This window comes from Heterodontus francisci, chromosome 36, assembly GCF_036365525.1.
Source record: "Heterodontus francisci isolate sHetFra1 chromosome 36, sHetFra1.hap1, whole genome shotgun sequence".
NCBI classification, from domain to species: Eukaryota; Metazoa; Chordata; class Chondrichthyes; order Heterodontiformes; family Heterodontidae; genus Heterodontus; species Heterodontus francisci.
Window position 1 is genome coordinate 45,975,175 of NC_090406.1, and position 24,089 is coordinate 45,999,263.

Genomic DNA, 24,089 nt, shown 5'->3' on the forward strand with positions numbered 1-24,089 from the left:
GAGTGAGCAGCAGAGAGATAGATTGGGTAACTCATGGACAGAAAAACATGATAGGTCAAATGGCATGTTTCTGTGCTTGATATTCGATAGCCTTACTGATCAATGTCCATTTTTTTCTCTGCTGAGGGACATTTCCTGCATTGAAGGTGGTACAAGACACAAGCTGCTAATTATGTTCCATATTCTGGCATTTTAATAATTCTGTAAATATTAAAGCTAAAGATGGGGATAGATGAAGAAGGGTGGGAGGAGGCTCATGGGGAGCATTAAGACAGGCATAGACCTGTTGGGCCCAATGGCCTGTTTCAGTGTTGTAAATATGATTTAATAAAGGTATAGGTTTAGAAAATATGAAATAAATAGATTTTATTTTTTAAAAATGACTTTTTTTTAGTAAACTGATGAAAGTTCTGAGGAGGAATAATCAATCACCTGCCAGGAAGTGCAGACTGCAGCAAAATTTGTTTATGATTCTGGCTTTAGAGTTTCATAAATTACAAGAACTTAAATCTATACAGCACTGCTAACAACACAAGGCACTTCTTACATGCATAATCAGATAAAAATTAACATCCAACTAAACAAGCCAAAAGACTTGCAGGTTGATAGGTAAATTGGCCATTATAAATTGTCACTAGTATAGGTAGGTGGTAGGGAAATACAGGGACAGGTGGGGATGTTTGGTAGGAATATGGGATTAGTGTAGGATTAGTCTAAATGGGTGGTTGATGGTCGGCACAGACTCGGTGGGCCGAAGGGCCTGTTTCAGTGCTGTATCTCTAATCTAATCTAATCTAAACATGTTGTCACCAATCCTTGCCTTACAAAATATGTAATAATGAGATAAAATGCATGAAGTTTGGAAATGTGGCTGACTGTTAAGGATAGAAAGATACAAGTTGACAGCACAGGAGGGCCATTTGGAACAAATATTGTGATTTGCGTGTTTATTGTTTGTGCTCCTTCAAAATGGGGGCACTTTTGTTGTTACTTTTGATTTGGGTTCATGTTGCTGAGTGCATCTTCCTGATTGGTCTAATCAGAAGAGTAGATGGAGGCCATTCTGCCATCATGCCTGTGCCAGCGAGATGGTGGACTTCTCCAATTAGTTCCATTACCCTTTCCCCACAGCCCTGTAATATCTTTCCCTTCAATTTTTTTATCCAGTTCCCTTTTGAAAGTTATTATTGAATCTGCTTCCACCACCCTATCAGTGGAACACATTCTGGAAAACATCTTCCAGAAATCACTGAATACTGGAGATGTGCCTGCTTCCACACAAACTTTCCCCACAACTCCGGCTCGGCTCCCGGATCCTGATCCCAGTAGTAGTACACCATTGTAAAAGGGACAATGGTGGGAGCTGATGCAACGTTTTATTACCTGCACCCCCTCCCCCCGCTCACCCCCCTCGCACCCCCTTCCCAGCTCCCCCCTTGCACCCCCTCCCCCAGCAACCCTCTCCCCTCCCCCCTGCAGCCCCCCTCTCAGCTCTCCCCACACCCCCTTCCCTCCACCCCTTCCCACAGCACTCCTCCTCCTCGCACCCCCTTCCCCCCCTACACCCCCTTCCCTCCACCTCCTCCCATCGGCATCCACCTACCCCTGTATAGGGGCCCCAACAACCCCACTGCCTTGTGGGCGACTCGGGAGAGATCAAGGCTAAGGGAGTAAACCCTAACAGAAAATCCGGAGCTGAACCCCGAAGGCGGTCATGTGTCACCTTTGGCATGTTTCCGGCAGTTCCTGCAGCCACACTGGTGCCAAACGTCGTGCTCTGCACTCCCTTGGACCCCACCAGGAAGGCCGAGAGGGGGATTTTGATGCTTGGGCAACTCACAACCTCCATACATCCGCCCAGGCATGCGCCATGGAGAGGTCACTCCATAGTCGCCTCACAGCGACCAAATCAACACGAAAGGCAGCAGTTACGGGTTATAAGTCCAGCTCAATTGGCATAGAGATTGGGTGCCACGGGTTGCCTTTGTCGGTGGGGGAGGTCATCGCATCTCACTGGACAGCTACCGCCCGCCTCAAACTGGGCAGCCCCCGGTCAGTAAGGTTCTGTCCCGCCACAGTCCACCTGCTTCAATGGGTGCCTGGAGCTGAGGGTCATTGCCCGACAAGTGGACTGTAACACCGCATCAAACAGCACGACCAAGAAAGGAAAGAAGGTACCAGCCCTTCGTTTTGCAAGCTGGAACATCAGAACTGTGTGTCCTGGCCTGTCGGATGACTTTACACAAATCAACGATTCTCGGAAGACCGCCATCAACAACGAGAGCTCAGTAGACTCAATGTGGACATTGCAGCACTTCAGGAGACACGCCTCCCTGCGAGCGGATCTCTCAGAGAGCAAGACTGCACCTTCTTCTGGCAGGGTAGGGATCCTGAAGAACCAAGAGAGCATGGAGTGGGCTTCGCCATCAGAAACTCTTTGCTCAGCATGATAGAGCCACCCTCAAATGGCTCGGAACACATACTGTCCATCCGACTGTTCACCGCCTCTGGTCTAGTACACCTACTCAGCATCTATGTTCCAACACTCTGCTCCCCACCTGAAGCTAAAGACCAGTTCTATGAGGAACTCCATAATATCATTAGTAGCATCCCCAACACCGAACACCTATTCCTGCTGGGGGACTTTAATGCCAGGGTTGGGGCTGACCATGACTCATGGCCTTCCTGCCTTGGGCGCTTTGGCATTGGAAGGATGAATGAGAATGGACAGAGACTGCTTGAGTTGTGTACCTATCATCACCTCTGCATCACCAACTCATTCTTTCACACTAAACCCTGTCACCAGGTTTCTTGGAGGCACCCAAGATCACGTCATTGGCACCAGCTGGACCTCATCGAGGCGAGCCTCTTTAAACAGCGTTCAAATCGCACGCAGCTTCCACAGTGCGGACTGCGACACTGACCACTCCCTGGTGTGCAGCAAGGTTAGCCTCAAACCAAAGAAGCTGCATCACTCCAAGCAGAAGGGCTGCCCGGGCATCAACACTAGCAGAATTTCTCATCCACAGCTGTTACGCAAGTTTCTAAATTCACTTGAAAAAGCCCTCCAAAACACTTCCACAGGGGATGCAGGGACCAAGTGGGCCCACATCAGAGACGCCATCTATGACTCAGCAATGACCACCGATGGCAATTGTGTGAAGCAGAATGCAGACTGGTTTCAATCTCACATTGAAGAGCTGGAACCTGTCATAGCCGCTAAGTGCATTGCACTGCTGAACTGCAAGAAAGCCCCCAGCGAGTTAACGTCCGTAGCACTTAAAGCTGCCAGAAGCGCTGCACAAAGAACAGCCAGGCGCTGCGCAAATGACTACTGACAACACCTATGCAGTCATATCCAGCTGGCCTCTGACACAGGAAATATCAGAGGGATGTATGATGGCATTAAGAGAGCTTTTTGGCCAACTGTCAAGAAGTTTGCCCCCCTCAAATCTAAATCAGGGGACACAATCACTGACCAACGCAAACAAATGGACCGCTGGGTGAAACACTACCTAGAACTGTACTCCAGGGAAAATTTTGTCACCGAGACCGCCCTCAATGCAACCCAGTCTCTGCCAGTCATGGATGAGCTGGACGTGGATGTTGCCTGGTATGGAGGGAAGGTCTTACGAGGAAAGGCTGAGGGACTTGAGGTTGTTTTCGTTAGAGAGAAGGAGGAGGAGAGGTGACTTAATAGAGACATATAAGATAATCAGAGGGTTAGATAGGGTGGATAGTGAGAGTCTTTTTCCTTCGATGGTGATGGCAAACACGAGGGGACGTAGCTTTAAGTTGAGGGGTGATAGATATAGGACAGATGTTAGAGGTAGTTTCTTTACTCAGAGAGTAGTAGGGGCATGGAACGCCCTGCCTGCAACAGTAGTAGACTCGCCAACTTTAAGGGCATTTAAGTGGTCATTGGATAGACATATGGATGAAAATGGAATAGTGTAGGTCAAATGGTTTCACAGGTCAGCGCAACATCGAGGGCCGAAGGGCCTGTACTGCGCTGTAATGTTCTAATTCTAAAATCGGAACTCAGTAATGCCATTGATTCTCTAGCCAGCGGAAAAACCCCTGGGAAGGACGGCATTACCCCTGAAATCAAGAGTGCCAAGCCTGCTATACTTTCAGCTCTGCACGAACTGCTTTGTCTGTGCTGGGATGAGGGAGCAGTACCACAGGACATGCGCGATGCCAATATCATCACCCTCTATAAGAACAAGGGTGACCGCGGTGACTGCAACAATTACCGTGGAATCTCCCTGCTCAGCATAGTGGGGAAGGTCTTCGCTCGTGTCGCTTTAAACAGACTCCAGAAGCTGGCTGAGCGTGTCTATCCTGAGGCACAGTGTGGCTTTCGAGCAGAGAGATCCACCATTGACATGCTGTTTTCCCTTCGCCAGCTACAGGAGAAATGCCGTGAACAACAGATGCCCCTCTACGTTGCTTTCATTGATCTCACCAAAGCCTTTGACCTAGTCAGCAGAAGTGGTCTCTTCAGACTACTAGAAAAGATTGGATGTCCACCAAAGCTACTAAGTATCATCATCTCATTCCATGACAATATGAAAGGCACAATTCAGCATAGCGGTGCCTCATCAGACCCCTTTCCAATCCTGAGTGGCGTGAAACAGGGCTGTGTTCTCGCACCTACACTGTTTGGGATCCTCTTCTCCCTGCTGCTCTCACATGCGTTCAAGTCCTCAGAAGAAGGAATTTTCCTCCACTCAAGATCAGATGGCAGGTTGTTCAACCTTGCCCGTCTAAAAGCGAAGACCAAAGTACGAAAAGTCCTGATCAGGGAACTCCTCTTTGCTGACGATGCTGCATTAACATCTCACACTGAAGAGTGTCTGCGGAGACTCATCGACAGGTTTGTGGCTGCCTACAATGAATTTGGCCTAACCATCAGCCTCAAGAAAACGAACATCATGGGACAGGACGTCAGAAATGCCCCATCTATCAATATCGGCGATCACACTCTGGAAGTTGTTCAAGAGTTCACCTACCTAGGCTCAACTATCACCAGTAACCTGTCTCTCGATGCAGAATTAAACAAGCGCATGGGAAAGGCTTCCTCTGTTATGTCCAGACTGGCCAAGAGAGTGTGGGAAAATGGCGCACTGACACAGAACACAAAAGTCCAAGTGTATCAAGCCTGTGTCCTCAGTACCTTGCTCTACGGCAGCGAGGCCTGGACAACATACGTCAGCCAAGAGCGATGTCTCAATTCATTCCATCTTCGCTGCCTCTGGAGAATCCTTGGCATCAGGTGGCAGGACCGTATTTCCAACACAGAAGCCCTCGAGGCGGCCAACATCCCCAGCATATACACCTTACTAAGACAGCAGCGCCTGAGGTGGCTTGGCCATGTGAGCCGCATGGAAGATGGCAGGATCCCAAAGGACACATTGTACAGCGAGCTCATCACTGGTACCAGACCCACCGGCCGTCCATGGCTCTGCTTTAAAGACGTCTGCAAACGCGACATGAAGTCCTGTGACATTGATTACACGTCGTGGGAGTCAGTTGCCAGCGTTCGCCAGAGCTGGCGGGCAGCCATAAAGGCGGGGCTAAAGCGTGGCGAGTCGAAGAGACTTAGCAGTTGGCAGGAAAAAAGACAGAAGCGCAAGGGGAGAGCCAACTGTGTAACAGCCCCGACAACCAATTTTATCTGCAGCACCTGTGGAAGAGTCTGTCACTCTAGAATTGGCCTTTATATTCACTCCAGGCGCTGCTTCACAAACCACTGACCACCTCCAGGCGCTTACCCATTGTCATCGAGACAAGGAGGCCAAAGAAGAAGATATCCTATCAGGCAGTGCATTCCAGATCACAACACACTGATGTAAAATAAAACTCATCTCCCTCTGGGAGGGGTATTATCTTGTTTTGAATGAGGACATGTACATTTCTCCATTTGAAAGAAAATGGACCAATTCTCCTGAATTGCACATTTAAAGACAGAGACAGATCCAGCCGCCCAGGGAGGTACAGCACGTGATGGGGCTGGCCCGGCTCCACAGCAGCCAATCGGAGCGGGCGTTGTTGCCAGGTGCCCGGAAGTGATGCTGCTGTTATGGTGACGCTGCGGCCTGGATAGCGGTTCGTTTTGAGCTGGAGCGAGTTCCCGTTTCCTTTTCGCTCCCTTCCCCCAATTTCTGTTCTCTCTGTTTGCTGTGTATCGAGGGGACATTGGGCAGGCCCAGGAGTTCCTCAGAAAGATCCGGGAGCGGCTGTGAGTGAGGCGGCTGTGGGAAGATGTCGGCCTCTGCCGTTTATGTGCTGGACCTGAAGGGGAAGGTAAGGGCTGAGGGTGGGCGGCGCAGCGGGCATGCGCGGGCTTGGCCCTCCAGCCCATGGTGGGAGGACCGGCAGGTCACTGGGGGCGGGGGAGGTCGGCTGCCCAATTGGAGGGGGGGAGGTGCACCAGGGACGCCACCTGCTCACTTCCACCTGCCCAAACTGTCCAACTGTCCTCTTTATAATGGAGCTCACATGTAGCAGCTGTTTGTAAAACTCAACCCCAAAGTTGAATAGACATCCTGTAAAAAAAAACAAATCCCTTGATGATTCTGAGTCCCATTGCCTCCTTTGACAAGAGGTGGATAAACATCAGATTAGGACTGGGGTTGAAGGCTGTAGGGAAGAGTAGAGATGGTCACGAGCAAGTGTGTATTGCTATTTGAAACATACAAATTAGGCACAGGAGTAGGCCACTCGGCCCCTGGAGCCTGCTCCGCCATTCAATTAGATCATGGCTGATCTGATTATAACCTCAAATTTGCATTCCTGTCTACTCCCGATAACCTTTCACCACCCCCCCCCCGCCCCGCCCCGCCCCTTGCTTATTAAGAATCCATCGTCCTTCGCCTTAAAACTATTCAAAGACTCTGCTTCCACTGCCTTTTGAGGAAGAGAGCTCCAAAATACATGATGCTCTGAGAGAAAAAAATTCTCATCTGTCTTAAATGGGCGACCCCTTATTTTGAAACGATGACCCCCTAGTTCTAGATTCTCCCACAAGATCTTTTCCACATCCACCTGTCAAGACCCCTCAAGATCGTGTATATTTCAATCAAGTTGCCTTACTCTTCTAAAACTCCAGCAGCTACAAGCCTAGCCTGTCCAACCTTTCCTCATAAGACCACCGACCCATTCCATGTTAATCTAGTAAATCTTCTCTGAACTGCTTCCAGTGCATTTACAACCTTCCTTAAATAAGGAGACCAATACTGTACAAAGTACTCCAGATGGCGTCTCACCAATGCCCTGTGTAATTGCAGCCATAATCTCCCTACTTTTGTATTCAATTCTAAACTATAATATGCCATTAGCTTTCCTAATTACTTGCTGTACCTGCATACTAACCTTTTACGATTCATGCACTAGGGCACCCAGATCCTTCTGCAACCTCTCTCTATTTAGATAATATGCTCTTTTTATACTTCCTGTCAAAATGGATAATTTCGTGTTCTCCCACATTGTACTCCATTTGCCAGATCTTTGCCCACTCACATAACCTATCTATATCCCTTTGCAGCTTCCTTATGTCCTCTTCACAACATAGTTTCCTGTCTATCTTTTGTCATCAGCAAATTTAGCAACCATACCTTCGGTCCCTTCATCTAAGCCATTTATATAAATTGAATATAAAATTATATAAACTGATCCCTGTGGCACACCACTCGTTACATCTTGCCAACCAGCGAATGACCCATTAATGCCTACTTTGTTTTCTGTCAGCTGGCCAACCTTCTATCCATGCCAATCTGTTGCTCCCTACACCATACTCTCCGCTTGCCTGGACAAAACTCAAGAAGCTCGACACCAGCCGGGACAAAGTAACCTGCTTGATTGGCATCCCATCCACCACCTTCAATATTCATTCCTTTCACCTCTGGCGCACAGTAGCAGCCATGTGTACCATGTCCAAGATGCACTGCAGCAACTCACCAAGGCTCCTTTGACAGCAGCTTCCAAACCTGCAATTTCTACCACCTAGAAGGACAAGGGTAGCAGATGCATGGGAACACCACCAACTGCAAATTCCCCTCCAAGTCACATACCATTCTGACTTGGAACAATATCGCCATTCCTTCACTGTCGCTGGGTCAAAATCCCAGAACTTCCTCCCTTACAGCACTGTGCGTGTACCTATACCCAAGGACTGCAGTGGTTCAAGAAGGCAGTTCACCACTACCTTCTCAAGGGAAATTAGGGATGGACAATAATTGCTGGCCTAGCCAGCAATGCCCACATCTCATGAACAAATAAAAAAAGGAGCTTTTATTTTCCACCGTAACCTTTGACATGGCACCTATCAAATGCTTTCTGGAAATCCAAGTACAGTACATCCATCGTTCCCCTTTATCCACAGCACATGTTACTTCTTCAAAGAACTCCAATAAATTGGTTAAACATGATTTCCCTTTCACAAAACCATGTTGACTCTGTCTGATTACGTGAATTTTTCTAAGTGCCCTGCTATAACGTCTTTAATAATAGCTTCTAACATTTTCCCTATGACAGATGTTAAGCTAACTGGCCTGTAGTTTCTTGCTTTCTGTCTCTCTCCCTTTTTGAATAAAGGAGTTACATTTGCTATTTTCCAATCCAATGGAACCTTCCCCAAATCTAGGGAATTTTAGAAGATTAAAACCAACGCATCAACTATCTCACTAGTCACTTCTTTTAAGACCCTAGGATGAATTCCATCAGGACTCGGGGACTTGTCAGTCCGCAGCTCCAACAGTTTGCTCTGTACTACTTTCCTGGTGATTGTAATTTTCTTGAGTTCCTCCCTTCCTTCCATTTCCTGACTTACAGCTATTTCTGGGATGTTACTTTTATCCTCTATAGTGAAGACTTGCAAAATACTGTTCAAATCATTTGTCATCTCCTTATTTTCCCTTATTAATTCCCCAGACTCACTTTCTATAGGACTAATGCTCACTTTGTTAACTCCTCTTTTTTAAATATCTATAGAAACTCTTACTATCTGTTTTTATATTTCTAGCTAGCTTTCTCTTGTACTCTAATTTTTCCCTCCTTATTAAGCTTTCAGTCATTCTTTGCTTTTTTTAATGTTCTGTCCCATTTTCTGATGTGCCAGCCTTCTTTGTGCAGTTATATGCTTTTTCTTTAAGTTTGATACTGTCTTTAACTTTTTAACTTAACCACAGATGGTGGGTCCCACCCTTGGAATTTTTCTTTCATTGGAATGTATCTATTCTGTGTATATGCCACTACGTCTCTATTGACCTATCCCTTAACCTAATTTTCCAGTTCACTTTAGCTAGCTCTGCTTTCATACCCTCATAATTGCTCTTATTAAAGTTTAAAATACTAGTCTTAGACCCACTCTTCTCTCCCTCAAACTGAATGTAAAATTCAATCATATGGTCGCTGCTGCCTAGGGGCGCCTATACTATGAGGTCATTAATTAATCCTATCTCGTTGCACTAAACCAGGTCTAGGATAGCCTGCTCTCTGGTTTGGTCCACAATGTGCTGTTCTAAGAAACTATCCCAAAAACATTCTCCGGATTCATCTATGCTACCTTTGCCCATCTGATTTTTGCAGTCTATATGTAGCTTTTAAAAAAGCCATGATTATTGCTGTACTTTTCTGACAAACTCCCATTATTTCTTCTGTTATACCCCGTCCTACCGTGTGGTTAATGTTAGGAAACATTAAACTGAGGCCCCATTGACATTCTCTGGTGGACATAAAAGATCCTGTAGCACTATATTGAAGAAATGCAGGGTAGTTATTCCACAACTGACATCGCTAGAACAAATGATCTGGTCATTATCACATTGCTGTTCTGTTTGTGGGATCTTGCTATGCTTAAATTGGCTGCCATGTTTCGACATTACAACCGTGACTATACCTCAAAATATGTCATTGGCTTGTAAGGCATTTTGGGATGTGCTGAGGTTGTGAAAGGTGCTATATAAATGCAAGCCCTTCTTTCTTAACTGAAATCAAGAAGTTGTGCCTTTCCTCTAATGTCCCCAAAGGGCTACACAGATGATGAATTACCTTTGAAGTGTTGTCACTGCTATACAGGGAAATAATATAACCAGTTTGTGTGCAGTAAGAAATGCAGTGAGTTTGTGAACGAGTTCTTGATGGTGTTGATTGAGGCGGCAGTATGGGTAGGATACTGAGAACTCTACTGCTGTTCTCCAAATGGTGCTATTGCGTCTTTAATAAAAACAGAAAATGCTGGAAATCCTCAGCAGGTCAGGCAGCATCTGAGAGAAATAGTTAATGTTTCATCAGATCTGGATCTTTCATGTCTAATCGGAAGGCAAATTGGATCTTGGTTTAACTTGATCTGTCCAACAATACAACACGACTTCTAAAAGATGACATCGCCAGGAAAACAGTGCTCCCTCAATACTACAGTGAACATAGGTGATATCATATCCCAGAACGACCTAGCTTGAATTTTAAGGTTATGCACCCTTGTTCCCTACCAGAGAGAAATAATTTCTTTGTCTCCACCCTATTAAATCTTCTAAACATCTTTACCACCTCAATTAGATAACCCTGTAATTTTCTCTACTCTAAGGAATAGAAACCTAGTCTATGCAACCTATCCTTGTAATTTAATCCTTTTAGTCCAGGTATCATTCTAGTGAATCTGTGCTGGATCCCTCCAAGACCAATATATCCTTCCTGAAGTGCCAGCCTAGATTTTGTGCTCAAGTTCCAGGAGTTGGAGCTTGAACCCACAAGCTGACTGAATCAATAGTGAGAACGCTACCACGGAGATGATCTTAATGGAACATTGTGGTTCCTCTTCTGGGATGTGCAAATGTCTGGAATAAAGGAGCTGTACGTGTGAATGGGCTTTGAGGTTTGCATGACTGCCTTTGGGGTCAGAGAGAAACTTCTTTTTGGGGAAATTAGCTGAAGTGGTAGCCATGAATGGAGAGATTGTAAACAGTCTGTGCAAGGCGTAATGCTGGTGGACTGAATAATTGTTTACCTTTAGTCCTTTTCAAATGAATGTTACTCCTGCTGTACATCATTCTGAATTACTGCATATCTCCAGATCTGCCAGTTGTCATTTATTGAGTGACCATTTTGGTTTAAAATTATAACTTATTTTGATGTATCTACATTATAAATTTTGAGTAGTGCACATCTCCTTTCATATTTTAGTAAATTTTTTGAACAATTGTGAGCAGTGCCTCAGGAAATGTTGGTGTCTTAACCAGATCTTCATGTGTTTATAATTAAATGATTATAAATTCACTTACAACATTTGCCAATGTTGACAGCTCTGCACTGTATGGTCCATTGAATTGAAATTGTTTTTTTTTAAATCCCCTGAACTCTCTGTCTCTCTGGAAAATGAGAGTTTCATTTTATTTTACAAAGGTTTGGAATGCCAGGCATTGCAAAAGAATGTGCAGTACAATTTGGCCATGTACTAAACAATTAGCCTGAACTTTGAGAGGAGAAATGGCTGGCACTCCAGTGCAGTACTGAGTTAATTCACTGCCACTTCTCTTCCAGGAATGCCCGCCTTGAAGAAGTTCTACTCTTCTCTCTGACTCTTCCCCACCCCGCTCACTTTCACTTGCTCAAAACCTGTTACATTTCTAACTTTTGCCAGTTCTGATGAAAGGTCACACAGACCTGAAACGTTAACTCAGTTTCTCTCTCCACAGATGCTGCCTGACCTGCTGAGCGTTTTCAGCATTTACTGTTTTTATTTTAGTACTAAGGGAGTTCTGCATTGTAGGGGTTCCTGTCCTTCACATATTAAGCTCTCAACTTGACTGCATGATACAAGTGGATGTTAACGATCTTAAGACACTCATTAAAAAGAGATCAGGGAATCTGTTCAGTGTCCTGGCCAACATTTCTCCTTAAACCAACAGCACCAAAATCTGATGAACTGCTTGTTCACCACATGGATGATTGTGGGTCATTGCTGGCACAGTCATAGTCATTTATTTCTTAGAAGGAGGCCATTTGGCCCATCAAATCCATGCTGACTCTAAGTGGAACAATCCAGTCAGTTCCACTCCCCTGCTTGATCTCCATAGCCCTGCAAATTTACTTCCTTCAAGTGCCCATCTAATTTCCTTTTGAAATCATTGATTGTCTCCGCTTCCCACACCCTCATGGGCTGCGAGTTCCAGATCATTACCACTCGCTGCACAAAAAAGGTTCTTCCTCACGTTCCCCCTACATCGCTTGCCCAAAACCTTTTATCTGTATCCCCTAGTCCTTATACCATCAAGTAATGGGAACAGTTTTTCATTACGTGACTTATCTAAGCCTGTCATAATCTTGTACACCTCTATAAAATCTCCCCTCAATCTCCTTTGCTGCAGGGAAAACAACCCCAGCTTTTTCAACCTAACGTAACTGAAATCCCCCATCCTTGGAACCGATCTGGTAAATATTAGCTGCGGATAAGGTATTGGTGTCTCTAGTAGTTTCGGAAAAGCCATTTGAAGTTGCTGAAACTGAAGTTTTGCAGGAGGAATTTCCTGGAATATTTCTGGATTGTGTAGTGACTAGGAACCAGGCTACTTGGATTAAACATCCCAAGTGTCTATTGAAGTAATCCCTTCATCAAAAAAGTACAATTAGATTAGTCAAGCATAATCTGCCTTAAAGGTCAGCTCAGGTCGGGAAAAATAACCCGACCTGAACCACAGCGGACCCGAGCCCGACCCGGCCTGAGTCTCTCTGATTTTGCCCCGAACCCGACCCGAGCCTGACCCAACCATCCCTTTACTTACCTTCCTGAAACCGAACCTGCAGGAAGCTGCAGCGCATGTGTGATGACGTCATAGTGATGTCACTCGCTCACTGCGCAGACTCAGTTTCGTCCCAGACTCCCAGCTCATGTAAGTTTTTTAATTTTAGTACTTAACAGCAGAACACTTACTGTATGTGTCTGGCCCCCTGGACTCGGCCTGACCCGACCTGAGCCCGAAAGCCGGACCCGGAAGAGGGGCCCGACCTGACCCGAACCCGACGCATGTTGTCGGGTCCCATCTGGTTCAGGTCAGGTAGCAGGCCTTTAATCTACCTTTTACAAATCTCTGCTGGCTATCCTTAATTAAACAAAACCTTCCCAAGTGTCTATTGATTTTATTTTTCCCCTGATTATTGTTTCTAAAACCTTACCTACCACTGTTGTTAAACTAACTGGCCTGTAGTTGCTAGGACTGTCCTTACACCCTTTCTTGAATAAGGGTGTCACATTTGCCAATCTTGAATCCTCTACCATCTAAATTGGAAGATTATGGTAAGCCCTTCTGCTATTTCCACTCCCATTTCCTTTAGCAACCTGGAATGCAAGCCATCTGAACCAGGTGGCTTATCTACCCTAAGCATAGGCAGCCCTTCTTATCCACCTTCTTTTCAGTTTTTACCCTATCCATTGCCTGTACCCTCTCCGCTTCTACTGATATTTTGTCAGATTCTTCTTCCTTAGTAAACACTGATACAAAGTGCTCACTAAGTATTCTCGTCTTTCCCTGCCCCTCTAAGCATATATTACCTTCTTTGTGCCTAATACGCCCCACTCTACCTCTTATTCCCAGCTTACTATTTGCATGTCAGTAGAACATTTTTGGGTTCCCTTTTATGTTGACTGCTATTCTATTCTCATATTCTCTCTTTGCCAGTCGACCAGCATCATGCACCCTCTTCTGCTTCTTCATAATCTCTACCTCTCTTGTCATCCAAGGAGCGCTGTTTTTGGTTTCCCTACCTATGGACCTAGCCTGTACTGAAGATCTCCTCCTTAGAGATAACCAATTGTTCCATTACAGTTTTTCCTGTCAGTCTTTGGTTCCATTATACCCTGTCTAAATCCCTTCTCATTGCATTGAAGTTAGCCCTCTTCCAATCCAGCCATTCTGCCTTATATATATCCTTTTCTGCATTACGAGTCCAAACCGTATGATACAATGATCACTCTTACCCCATTGCTGCCCCACAGATACTTGGTCCACTTGGCCCACCACATTTCCCAGTACCAGATCCAGCAGTTCCTCCTTTCTAGTTGGGCTGGGAACATGCTGATCAAGGAAGTCCTTCTGGATATCATCCAGAAATTCCTCCCCCTCCTTTTCCTTTACTCTAAAATTATCCCTATTGATATTTGGGTAATTAAATCCCCCAATAGTTCTTGCACATCTCTGTGATTTCCCTGCAGATTTGCTCCTCTATCTCTCTCTCTGTACTATTTGGAGGCCTATAGAATACCCCTAGTCGTGTGTAATCATACCCTTTTTGCTTCTCTGGTCTAACCAAATGTATTCTGTCCTTACCTCCTGAAGGACATCCCCTCTTTCCAACACTACAATGTCTTCCCTAATGAGTACTACCACCCCTTCCCTTTTATCCTTCTCTGTCTTTTCTGAACAATTTTATATCTTTGTATATTAAGTGCACAGTCCTCACCATTTTTAAGCCACATTTCTGCTATTGCCACTGCATCATATTTCCATACTGTTATTTGTGGTTGAAGCTCACCAACATTATTCACTGCACTTAGTGAGTTTACGAACATGCATTGTAATCCTGTCTTTTCATTCCTCGTAGTCCTTCTCAGTCTGCTCCTATCTAATATGGAATTACTCTCTTCTCTAGTACTGTCCAGTAATCTCATTATGCACCTTATTCCTCTTTTCTACTTCTATACGCTGGTGGCCATTCCCCCTGCCAATTTAGTTTAAACCCTCCCCCAACTACACTGGAGAAACTCCTCACGACGACATTGGTATCAGTCCTATTGCGGTGCAACCTGTCTCGTTTGAATAGGTCCCAATGCCCCACGAATCTGAAGCCCTCCCTCATGCTTCAAGCCACGCATTGATCCTCCCGATCTTCCTGTTTTGACTTCGCTAGCGCGTGGCACTGGGTGTAATCCAGAGATTACTACCTTCGAGGTCCTACTCTTTAACTTCCTCCCTAGCTCCTGAAAATTTCACCATAGGATCTCAATACCTGCCCTTGCTATGTCGTTGGTACCAATGTGTACCACAACTTCTCACTCTCTTCCCCCTGCACAATTACTGTTTGCATATTATAGACACTGCTTCAAAGCAATTATTGTATAAAACAATTATTGTATGAAGCACATTGAAGTGCAATGATGTGTTGGCCTATGTCAATGTGAGCTATTTTGTGTTTTTTATTTTGCTCTTTTAATGTACATCACTGTAGGCAGATATTTCATAACTCTCAACAAAGATAGATTCCATTGAGAAAGAAAGACTCTGAGAAGGATGAACCATCTATGGCTAACTAAGGAAGTTAATGATGGTATCAAATTGAAGGCAAAGGCATACAATGCTACAAGGATTAGCGGTAGGCAGAAGATTTGGTAAATTTAAAAAAATAGAGGGACAAATTAGAATATGAGAGTAAACTTACAAGAAATATAAAACAAGAGAGTAGCTAAAGTAAGTGTTGGTCCCTTAGATGAGACTGGGAAATTAATGGGAAGCAAGGAAATGGCAGAGACTTTGAACAAATATTTTGTATCTGTCATCATGGTAGAAGACTCTAAAGGCATCCCAAGAAATGTAGAAAATCAAAAGGGAGGGAGGAACTTAAAATAATCACTATCGCTAAAGAAAAAGTGCTAGGAAAACTCATGGGACTAAAGGCTGAAAGTCCCCTGGACCTGATGACCTGCATCCTAGGGTCTCAAAAGAAGTGGCGGCAGAGATAGTGGATGCATTGGTTGTAATCTTCCAAAATTCCTTAGATTCTGGAAAGGTCTCAGAGGATTGGAAAACTGCAAATATAGCCCCTCTATTCAAGAAAGGAAGGTGACAGAAAGCAGGAAACTATAGACCAGTTAGCCTAACATATGTCATTGGGAAAATGCTAGAATCCATTATTAAGGAGTAATAATAGGAGATTTAGCAAATCATAATACAATCAAGCAGATTCAACATGGTTTTATGAAAGGGAAATCATGTTTGACAAATTTATTGGAGTTCTTTGAAGATGTTACGAGCAGGGTGGATAAAGGGGAATCAATAAATGTAGAGTATTTGGATTTCCAAAAGCATTCAATAATGTGCACATAAAAGGTTACAGCACAAGATATGAGCTCACGGTGTTGGGGGTAATATATTAGCATGGACAGAGGCTTGGCTAACAGGAAACAGAGAGTTGGGATAAATCGGTTGTTTTCAGATTGGCAAACTATAATTAGTGCAGTGCCACAGGGATCAGTGCTGGGGCCTCAAGTATTTACAATCTATATTAATGACTTGGAGGAGTGTATTGTAACCAGATTTGCTGGCAATACAAAGATAGGTGGGAAAGCAAGTTGTGAGGAGGACACCGTGTCTGCAAAGGGATATAGATATGTTAAGTGAGAGGGTGAAAATGTGGCAGATGAAGTATCATGTGGAAAAATGTGAGGTTATCCATTTTGCTAGGAAGAATAGAAAACAGAATATTAAATGGAGAGAGTCCACAGAATGCTGTGGTACAGAGGGATCTGGGTGTCCTTAGACATGCATCTCAAAAAGTTAGCATGCTGGTGCAGCAAGTAATTAGAATGGCAAATGGAATGTTGGCATTTGTTGCAAGGGGGATAGAGTATAAAAGTAGGGAAGTCTTGTTACAATTTTACAGTGGTTGGTGAGAATATACCTAGAGTATTGTGTACAGTTTTGGTCGTCGTCTCATTTAAGGAGGGATATACTTGTATTGGAGGCAATTCAGAGAAGATTCACAAGGTTGATTACTGGGATGAAGAGATTGTCTTCTGCAGAAAGGTTGAGTAGGTTGGGCGTATACTCATTGGAGTTTAGAAGAATGAGATGTAATATTATTGAAACTATAAGATTTTGAGGGAGCTTGACAGGGCAGATGCTGAGAGGATATTTCCCCTTGTGGGGGAATCTAGAACTCTGGCACAGTTTCAGAATAAGCGGTCTCCCATTTAAGATGGAGCTGAGGAGGAATTTCTTCTCTGAGGGTCATTAATCTTTGGAATTCTCTACCCCAGCGAGCATTGGGGGCTGGGTCATTGAATATATTCAAGGCTGAGTTAGACAGATTTTTGATCAACAAGGGAGTAAATGGTTATGGGGGGCAGGCAGGAAAGTGGAGTTAAGAGCACAATCAGATCAGCCATGATCTTGTTGAATGGCAGAGCAGGCTTGAGGGGCCGAATGGCCTACTCCTTCTATTTCTTATGTCCCAATTAGAAAGACTTTGCTAAGTGTGTAGTCAGTAACGCTTTAGTGGAACAACCCGGGTTGGGGCTGGAACGGCCAAGTAAATTCCAAACAGTATAATTCAGCGCTGTTTTCAGATGTTCGGAATTGGTGCTTGAAATCATGAATTCTTAGGGAGAAAGATTTGATGAACCCAATCTACTCTATCAAAGGTGCTCAAAATTCTGGCATTCACCCCCTCCCCACTTAAAACATACAGAATTTGGTTGGAATCCAGCTTTAACTTTATGCCTGTAAGTACTGGAAAGTACTCAATTAAACAAGAAACGTATTATTAGGCTGATTAGTCTTGTGATTAACCACATGAATTACTCTTGGGCTGGAAAGATTAAGTGCTATAATGTGTATCATGTGCGGTAACCTCTGCTTCAAAAACAAACAAAACCCAGTAACTGTATAAAATCTCAAACATTTCAACATATTTTGCAGATGATGCACAAAAAAAATCTTGAAGATGAGTCAGTGTTTTTTAAAAATTCGTTCTTGGGATGCGAGTGTCGCTGGCAAAGCCAGCATTTATTGCTCATCCCTAATTGCCCTTGACAAGATGACGGTGAGCTTCCGACTTGAACTGCTGCAGTCCATGTAGTATAGGTACTCCACGGGGCTTTTTTCTGCAGCAGTTTGATGGAACTGAATGGCTTGCCATTTCAGAGGGCAGTGAAGAGTCAACCATGTTTCTGTGGGTCTGGTGTCACACATAGGCCAGACTGGGTCAGGATGGCAGATTTCCTCACCTGAAGGGCATCAGTGAACCAGGTGGGTTTTTATGACAATTGTTGCATGATTATCATTACTGAGACCAGCATTTTATTCCAGAGTTATTAATTAATTGAATTTAAATTCCTCCAGCTGCATTGTGGGATTTAAATTCATGTCTCCGGGGCATTAGTCAGAGCCTCTGGATTATTAGTCCATTAATATCACTATGTTACCGTTCCCATTCTATGACTGCAGTGTGTTACAGATTGCTGGTAACTCATTCTGTAACCTTGTGTGAATAGCTGGCTTCCATATGTCTTGCACTTAAATTTGGAATGTGATTCCAATTAGTAAGTGATTTGATTTAATTATGTTAAATGTGCAATCATCCTATGCTGAACACAGCTGTGGTCTGAATAAATCTACCTCCATCATACTGTATACTTGCCCTCATCCAACACCTTTCTGAAAAAACACAGATGATTTGGTCATTTCTCTGATTGCTGTTTGTGGGACTTTGCTGTACGCAAGTTGGGTGTCACCTTTCCTATATTACAACAATGTCAAAAATACTTAATTGGTTGTGAACCGCTTTGGGATGTCCTGAGGTCATGGAAGGTGCTTAATAAATGCAAATCCTTTTTTAGTTTTTTTTCTTCACACAAGTGAAAATGGAAATTCATGTTCAGGATTTATTTTACACTATCTTTTGCCATTGAAATTATGAGTATAGATTAGGTGAGGAATTAGATAGCACAGTGGGTCCAGTTACAATGAAGAAAGGAAGGGAGACATAATGTTAACTCTGAGGAATTTATGTGAAGTAAGTTTGGGCCCTTTGTTGAGCTTAATCCTAGGCATGGTGTCACGACACAAAACTGGCCACAAATTGGCAATACCACTCAGGTCACAAATTTTTTTTATTCCATCGGATGTGGCCATCGCTGGCTAGGCCAGCATTTATTGCCCATTCCTAATTGCCCTTGAGATGGTGATGGCAAGCCACCTTCTTGACTCGCTGCAGTTCATGTGGGATAGGTACACCCACAGTGCTCTTAGGAAGGGAGTTCCAGGATTTTGACTCAGCGACAGTGAAGGAACGGTGATGTAGTTCCAAGTCAGGATGGTGTGTGGCTTGGAGGGGAACTTGGTGGTGTCCCCATACATTTGCTGCCCTTGTCCTTCTAGGTGGTAGAGGTCGCGGGTTTGGAAGGTGCTGTCGAAGGAACCTTGGTGAGTTGTTGCAGTGCATCTTGTAGATGGCACACACTGCTGTCACTGTGCATCGGTGGTGGAGGGAGGGAGTGTTGCAGGTGGTGGATGTGGTGCCGATCAAGCGGGCTGCTTTGTCCTGGATGGTGTCAAGCTTCTTGAGTGTTGGAGCTGCACTCATCCAGGCAAGTGGAGAGTATTCCATCACACTCCTTCCTGACTTGTGCCTTGTAGATGGGAGACAGGTGGTGAGTATACTTGCTGCAGAATTCTCTGCCTCTGACCTGCTCTTGTAGCCACAGTACTTGTATGACTGGTCAGTTCAGTTTCTGGTCAATGGTAACCCCCAGGATGTTGATAGTGGGGGATTCAACAATGGTAATGCCATTGAATGTCAAGGTGAGATGGTTGGATTTTCTCTTGTTGGAGCTGGTCATTGCCTGGCTCTTGTGTGGCACGAATGTAACTTGCCGGTTATCAGCCCAAGCCTGGATGCTGTCCAGGTCTTACTGCATCTGGACACGGGCTTTTTCAGTGTCTTGAGGAGTTGTGAATGGTGCTGAACATTGCCCAATCGTCAGCGAGCATCCCCACCTCTGACCTTACAATGGACAAAATGTCATTGATGAAGCAGCTGAAGATGATTGGACCGAGGACACTACCCTGAGGAACTCCTGCAGTGATGTCCTGTGACTGAGATGAATGACCTCCAACATCATCACCATCTTCTTCTCTGCTAGGTGTGAATTCAACCAGTGGACACTATTCCCCCGATTCCCATTGACTTCAATTTTGCTAGGGCTTCTTGATGCCGCACTTGGTCAAATGCTGCCTTCATGTCAAGGGCAGTCACTCTCACCTCAGCCTCTTGAATTCAGCTCTTCTGTCCATGTTTGGACCAAGGCTGTAATGAGGTCAGGGGATGATCGCCCCTGGCAGAACCCAAATTGAGCATCTGTGAGCAGGTTACTGCTGAGTAAGTGCCGCTTGATAGCACTGTTGACAGCTTCTATCACTTTGCTGATGATCGAAAGATGACTGATGGGGCAGTAACTGGCCGGGTTGGATTTGTCCTGATTTTTGAGTACAGGACATACTAGCAATTTTCCACATTGTCGGGTGGATGCCAGCGTTGCAGTTATACTGGAACCGCTTGGCTAGGGGCACAGCCTGTTGTGGAGCACAAGTTTTCAGTACCACTGCCAGAATGTTGTCAGACTTTTCTCTTTCACAGAGTGAATCGAATTATCGAAAGACTGGCATCTGTGATGCTGGGGACCTTGGGAGGAGGCCGAGATGGATCATCCACTCAGCACATCTGACTGAAGATGGTTGCAAATGCTTCGGCATTGTCTTTTTCACTGATGTGCTGGGCTCCCCCATCATTGAGGGGGTGGGAGCGGGGCCGATAGGTGGTAATCTGCAGGAGGTATCCTTGCCCATGTTTGACCTGATGCTCTGAGACTTCATGGGTTTCGGAGTCAATCGAGAACTCCCAGGACAGCTCACTCCTGACTGTATACCACTGTGCCGCCACCTCTGGTGGGTCTGCCCTGTTTGTGGGACAGGATATACCCAGGGATGGTGATGGTGTCTGGGACATTGCAAGGTATGATTTGGTGAGTATGAGTATGTTGTGGGAGATAGTATGCAGTGAGCTCCACGTACTGTCAAGCTCCTTTGCTACATGTAAAGTCAAGCTCTCACTGCCCCGGTCTTGGGTTAAACTCCCTGGATTATGTTCCATTTAGGAGCTATGTTCCCCCGTGAATCTGTTCCCTTGGGGAATCTGATCTTCCCAGGCTTGTTTCATGTAGTGTTGAATAAATTTTTTAAGACTACTAACCTGTCACTCATTTGGTGTATTTAAGTAAAATGTGGTGTATTTCTTTTGTGGAGAACAGTAGGCAAGGTGGTTCTGTTTTAGTGAAGCTATCAACATTTCCTCCTTTTAAAAAAAAAAACACTTAATTATAATTTGCAATTTTAAAGAATCAAATTTTTTCTCAATTATAGAATAGTACAGGACACCAGGTGGTCATTCGGCCTATCAAGTCTGCGCTGGCTCTTTCAATGAGCCATCCAGTTACTCCCATTGCCCAACTGTTTCCTCATAGTGCTTTTCAATTTTTCTTAAGTATTTATCCAGTTCCTCATAGAAGGCTGCTACTATCCACCACCCTATCAAGCAGTGCCTAACCACTAATTGCATAAAAGTATTTCTTTATGTCATCTCTGATTCTTTTGCCAGTCACCATAAATCTGCGTCCTCTGGTTATTGACCCTTCAGCCATTGGAAAAAGTTTCTCTTCAGTTACTGTATCTGTACCCTTCATGATTTTAGATACCTCCATCAAATCTCCTCTTAACCTTAAATAAAAACAGAAAATGTTGGAAATACTTAGCAGGATTCTCTCTTTCCCCACCCACCCCCTCCCGCGCTCCCTCTCCTGCGCGCTCTCGCTTGTATTTCTTTCCAGATTTCCGGCATCCACGGTACTTTGCGGTCCTTTTGGTTTTCTCTGCTGTACGGAGTACAATTCAAGCTTCTCTCAGTCTATCCACATAACTATATTCCCTCATCCCTGGATACATTACAATAATTTTTGTGAATCAGAGTATGATGCTGGGAATATATGCAGGTCTTCACCACAGTCCAAGTGCTTAATAAGGCACTAACAGTGAATGTCGTCTCAACCTTGATGTGTCATGCAATGTATGCACACACTCTGGTATTTGAAGTACAGGTGCCATCTGTATGTAAAGCAGAAGTTTGGCAGGTGCTGTTTGCCGGTGCTGTGGGAGACAATAGGCTTTCACGATCAAATTCTTAAGATTTGAGCCCCCATTAACGGTGCATTAACCAGCAACTATATTGGAATTTAATTGCTGCTTGTTATGGGGAACAATCAAACTGTAGCAATTGATAACTCCTTCTTCATAATCTAAAAGCTGTTTTCGATGAAGGTGTGTTCAGCAGTTAACATGAAGCTGTGGTGAAATGCTTCTATTATGATTAAGGCTCAACTGCATTTGGGGAGAATGTCTACCTACATAATATGTAAAATGAGGAGATGGTGACGTAGTGGTAGTGTCACTGGATTTGAATTCCAGAGGCCTAAGCTAATGCTCTGGGGACATGGGTTCAAAACCCACCACGGCAGCTGGTGGAATTTAAATTCAGTTTAGTTAACAAAAAAAATCTGGAATTGAGAGCTAGTCTCAGTAATGGTGCCATGAATCTATCATCGATTGTCGTAAGAACCCATCTGGTTCACTAATGTCCTTTAGGGAAGGAAATCTGCTGTCCTTATCTGGTCCGGCCTACGTGTGACTCCATTCCCACAACAATGTGGTTGATTCTTAACTGCTCTCTGAACTGGCCCAGCAAGGCATTCAGTTGCCAAGGGCAGTTAGGGATAGGCAACAAATGCTGGCCTTGCCAACAATGCCCATATCACATGAAAATTAAAAAAAAAAAAATCTTCCTGGTTAGAAAACATTCCGATTTGTTGTCACTTTTCCCTCAGCTTTTCCTCATTTCCTGTCACCACATTTGTGATGAAAACTACCTATGTAAACATGTCACGGTGTAATTACACTCTCCTTCCAGTGGTGCTGCTGCATCATCTATATTGGCTCCTCAACCTGTATCTCACATTCACATACTACAACCAAGTGTAAGCCCTTCCCTCCCAAATTTTAGTCACATTTGCTTTAGCTATAAACATCAAATCAAAGCATGATATAAAAATAAGGACAGAATAGATAACTTGAAAATGGGGCTGAAATAGACCTGCATGCCCCAGTCCAATTATCCCTGGCATCTAACTATCCTGAAGACTACAATTGTTCTTGACTCTGCATGTAGAGTGCAACAAGAGAGCGACTAGTATTTACTAAAAGGTGTTCCTGTAACATTTTTGATGGTTGGATCACAGAATCATAGAATTGTTACAGCACAGAGGGAGGCCATTCAGCCCATCGTGTCTGCACTGGCTCTGAGCACCTAGTGCCATTCCCCTGCCCCTCCCTGTAACCTTGCACATTCTTCCTTTTCAAATAGTGACTTTTTCTATTTCTTTTGGAAATATTGCACAGTACTTTCCAAAATTCATTTTATGTGATTGTGGATGTCTACACAGCCATGCAACTGTACAACTTCCATGGCTAGAATATTTGAATGTCAGCAGAGAGCATTGCTGCACCTTTACTGCTAAAAGTTATGCTGTTTCCTGCTGGAGTCATGTCTGTGCAGAATTCCTGTCTTAACTGGCTTTACTTAAGGGACGACATGAATATTTCCTTCAAAAGACTTAATTTGTCACTGTTTAATTGAGAAGAAAGTCATGGTGTTTTAGAATTATCACACTTAAAGGGGAAATGTTTGAAGGATTATAAAATGATGGATTCTTGGATCCCTCAATACTGAAAGATATCCATATATAACCTGTGCGAAAATCTCCTGTGTATGGTCAAATCCAGTCCTGTAACTTCTTGTACTGGTCAATAGTGGTCCTGATACAGACAGAAATAATCAAGTTTCACACAGTTTCCTGATTCTATGGCAAGTTTTATGGTGGAACTGAATAACCTAACTCTTTATTTCTCACCAGTACTGTCTATTCATGTGTCCTTTGTTTGGAGCTGATAAGTAACTGATAAACATGGCAAGTTGCAGTCTGGTACTGAGCCCTAAAGACCGTGAAAGTCTTGGATTGGTCCCTGGTATGCACTGAGTTATAAGATCTATAGGCTCAGGGGGTGCTAAAAGTGACCTGTTGTAGTTGTAATACGTTCTAGCTTTTGTATCCCTCTATGGTCTGAGGAAGGTCCTGGCAATCAATTGCAGATTATCTTCTAGCTAAACTTAGTAAAATTGTTGCTTTGCTTAATCTTGCATTTTGGCCATGG

At 44.2% G+C, this 24,089-nt stretch overlaps 1 protein-coding gene across 1 annotated transcript in view; it reads left to right on the top strand.

The window, feature by feature from the left end:
• Positions 1–6,067: 6,067 nt before the first annotated feature.
• Positions 6,068–24,089, top strand: part of LOC137351789 (AP-1 complex subunit mu-1) — a 154,406-nt gene continuing 136,384 nt past the window's right edge. The window contains exon 1 of the mRNA XM_068016620.1: positions 6,068–6,309. Coding sequence (XP_067872721.1) covers positions 6,268–6,309 — 42 coding nt within the window. The 5' untranslated portion in view covers positions 6,068–6,267. The remainder of the gene's footprint in view (positions 6,310–24,089) is intronic.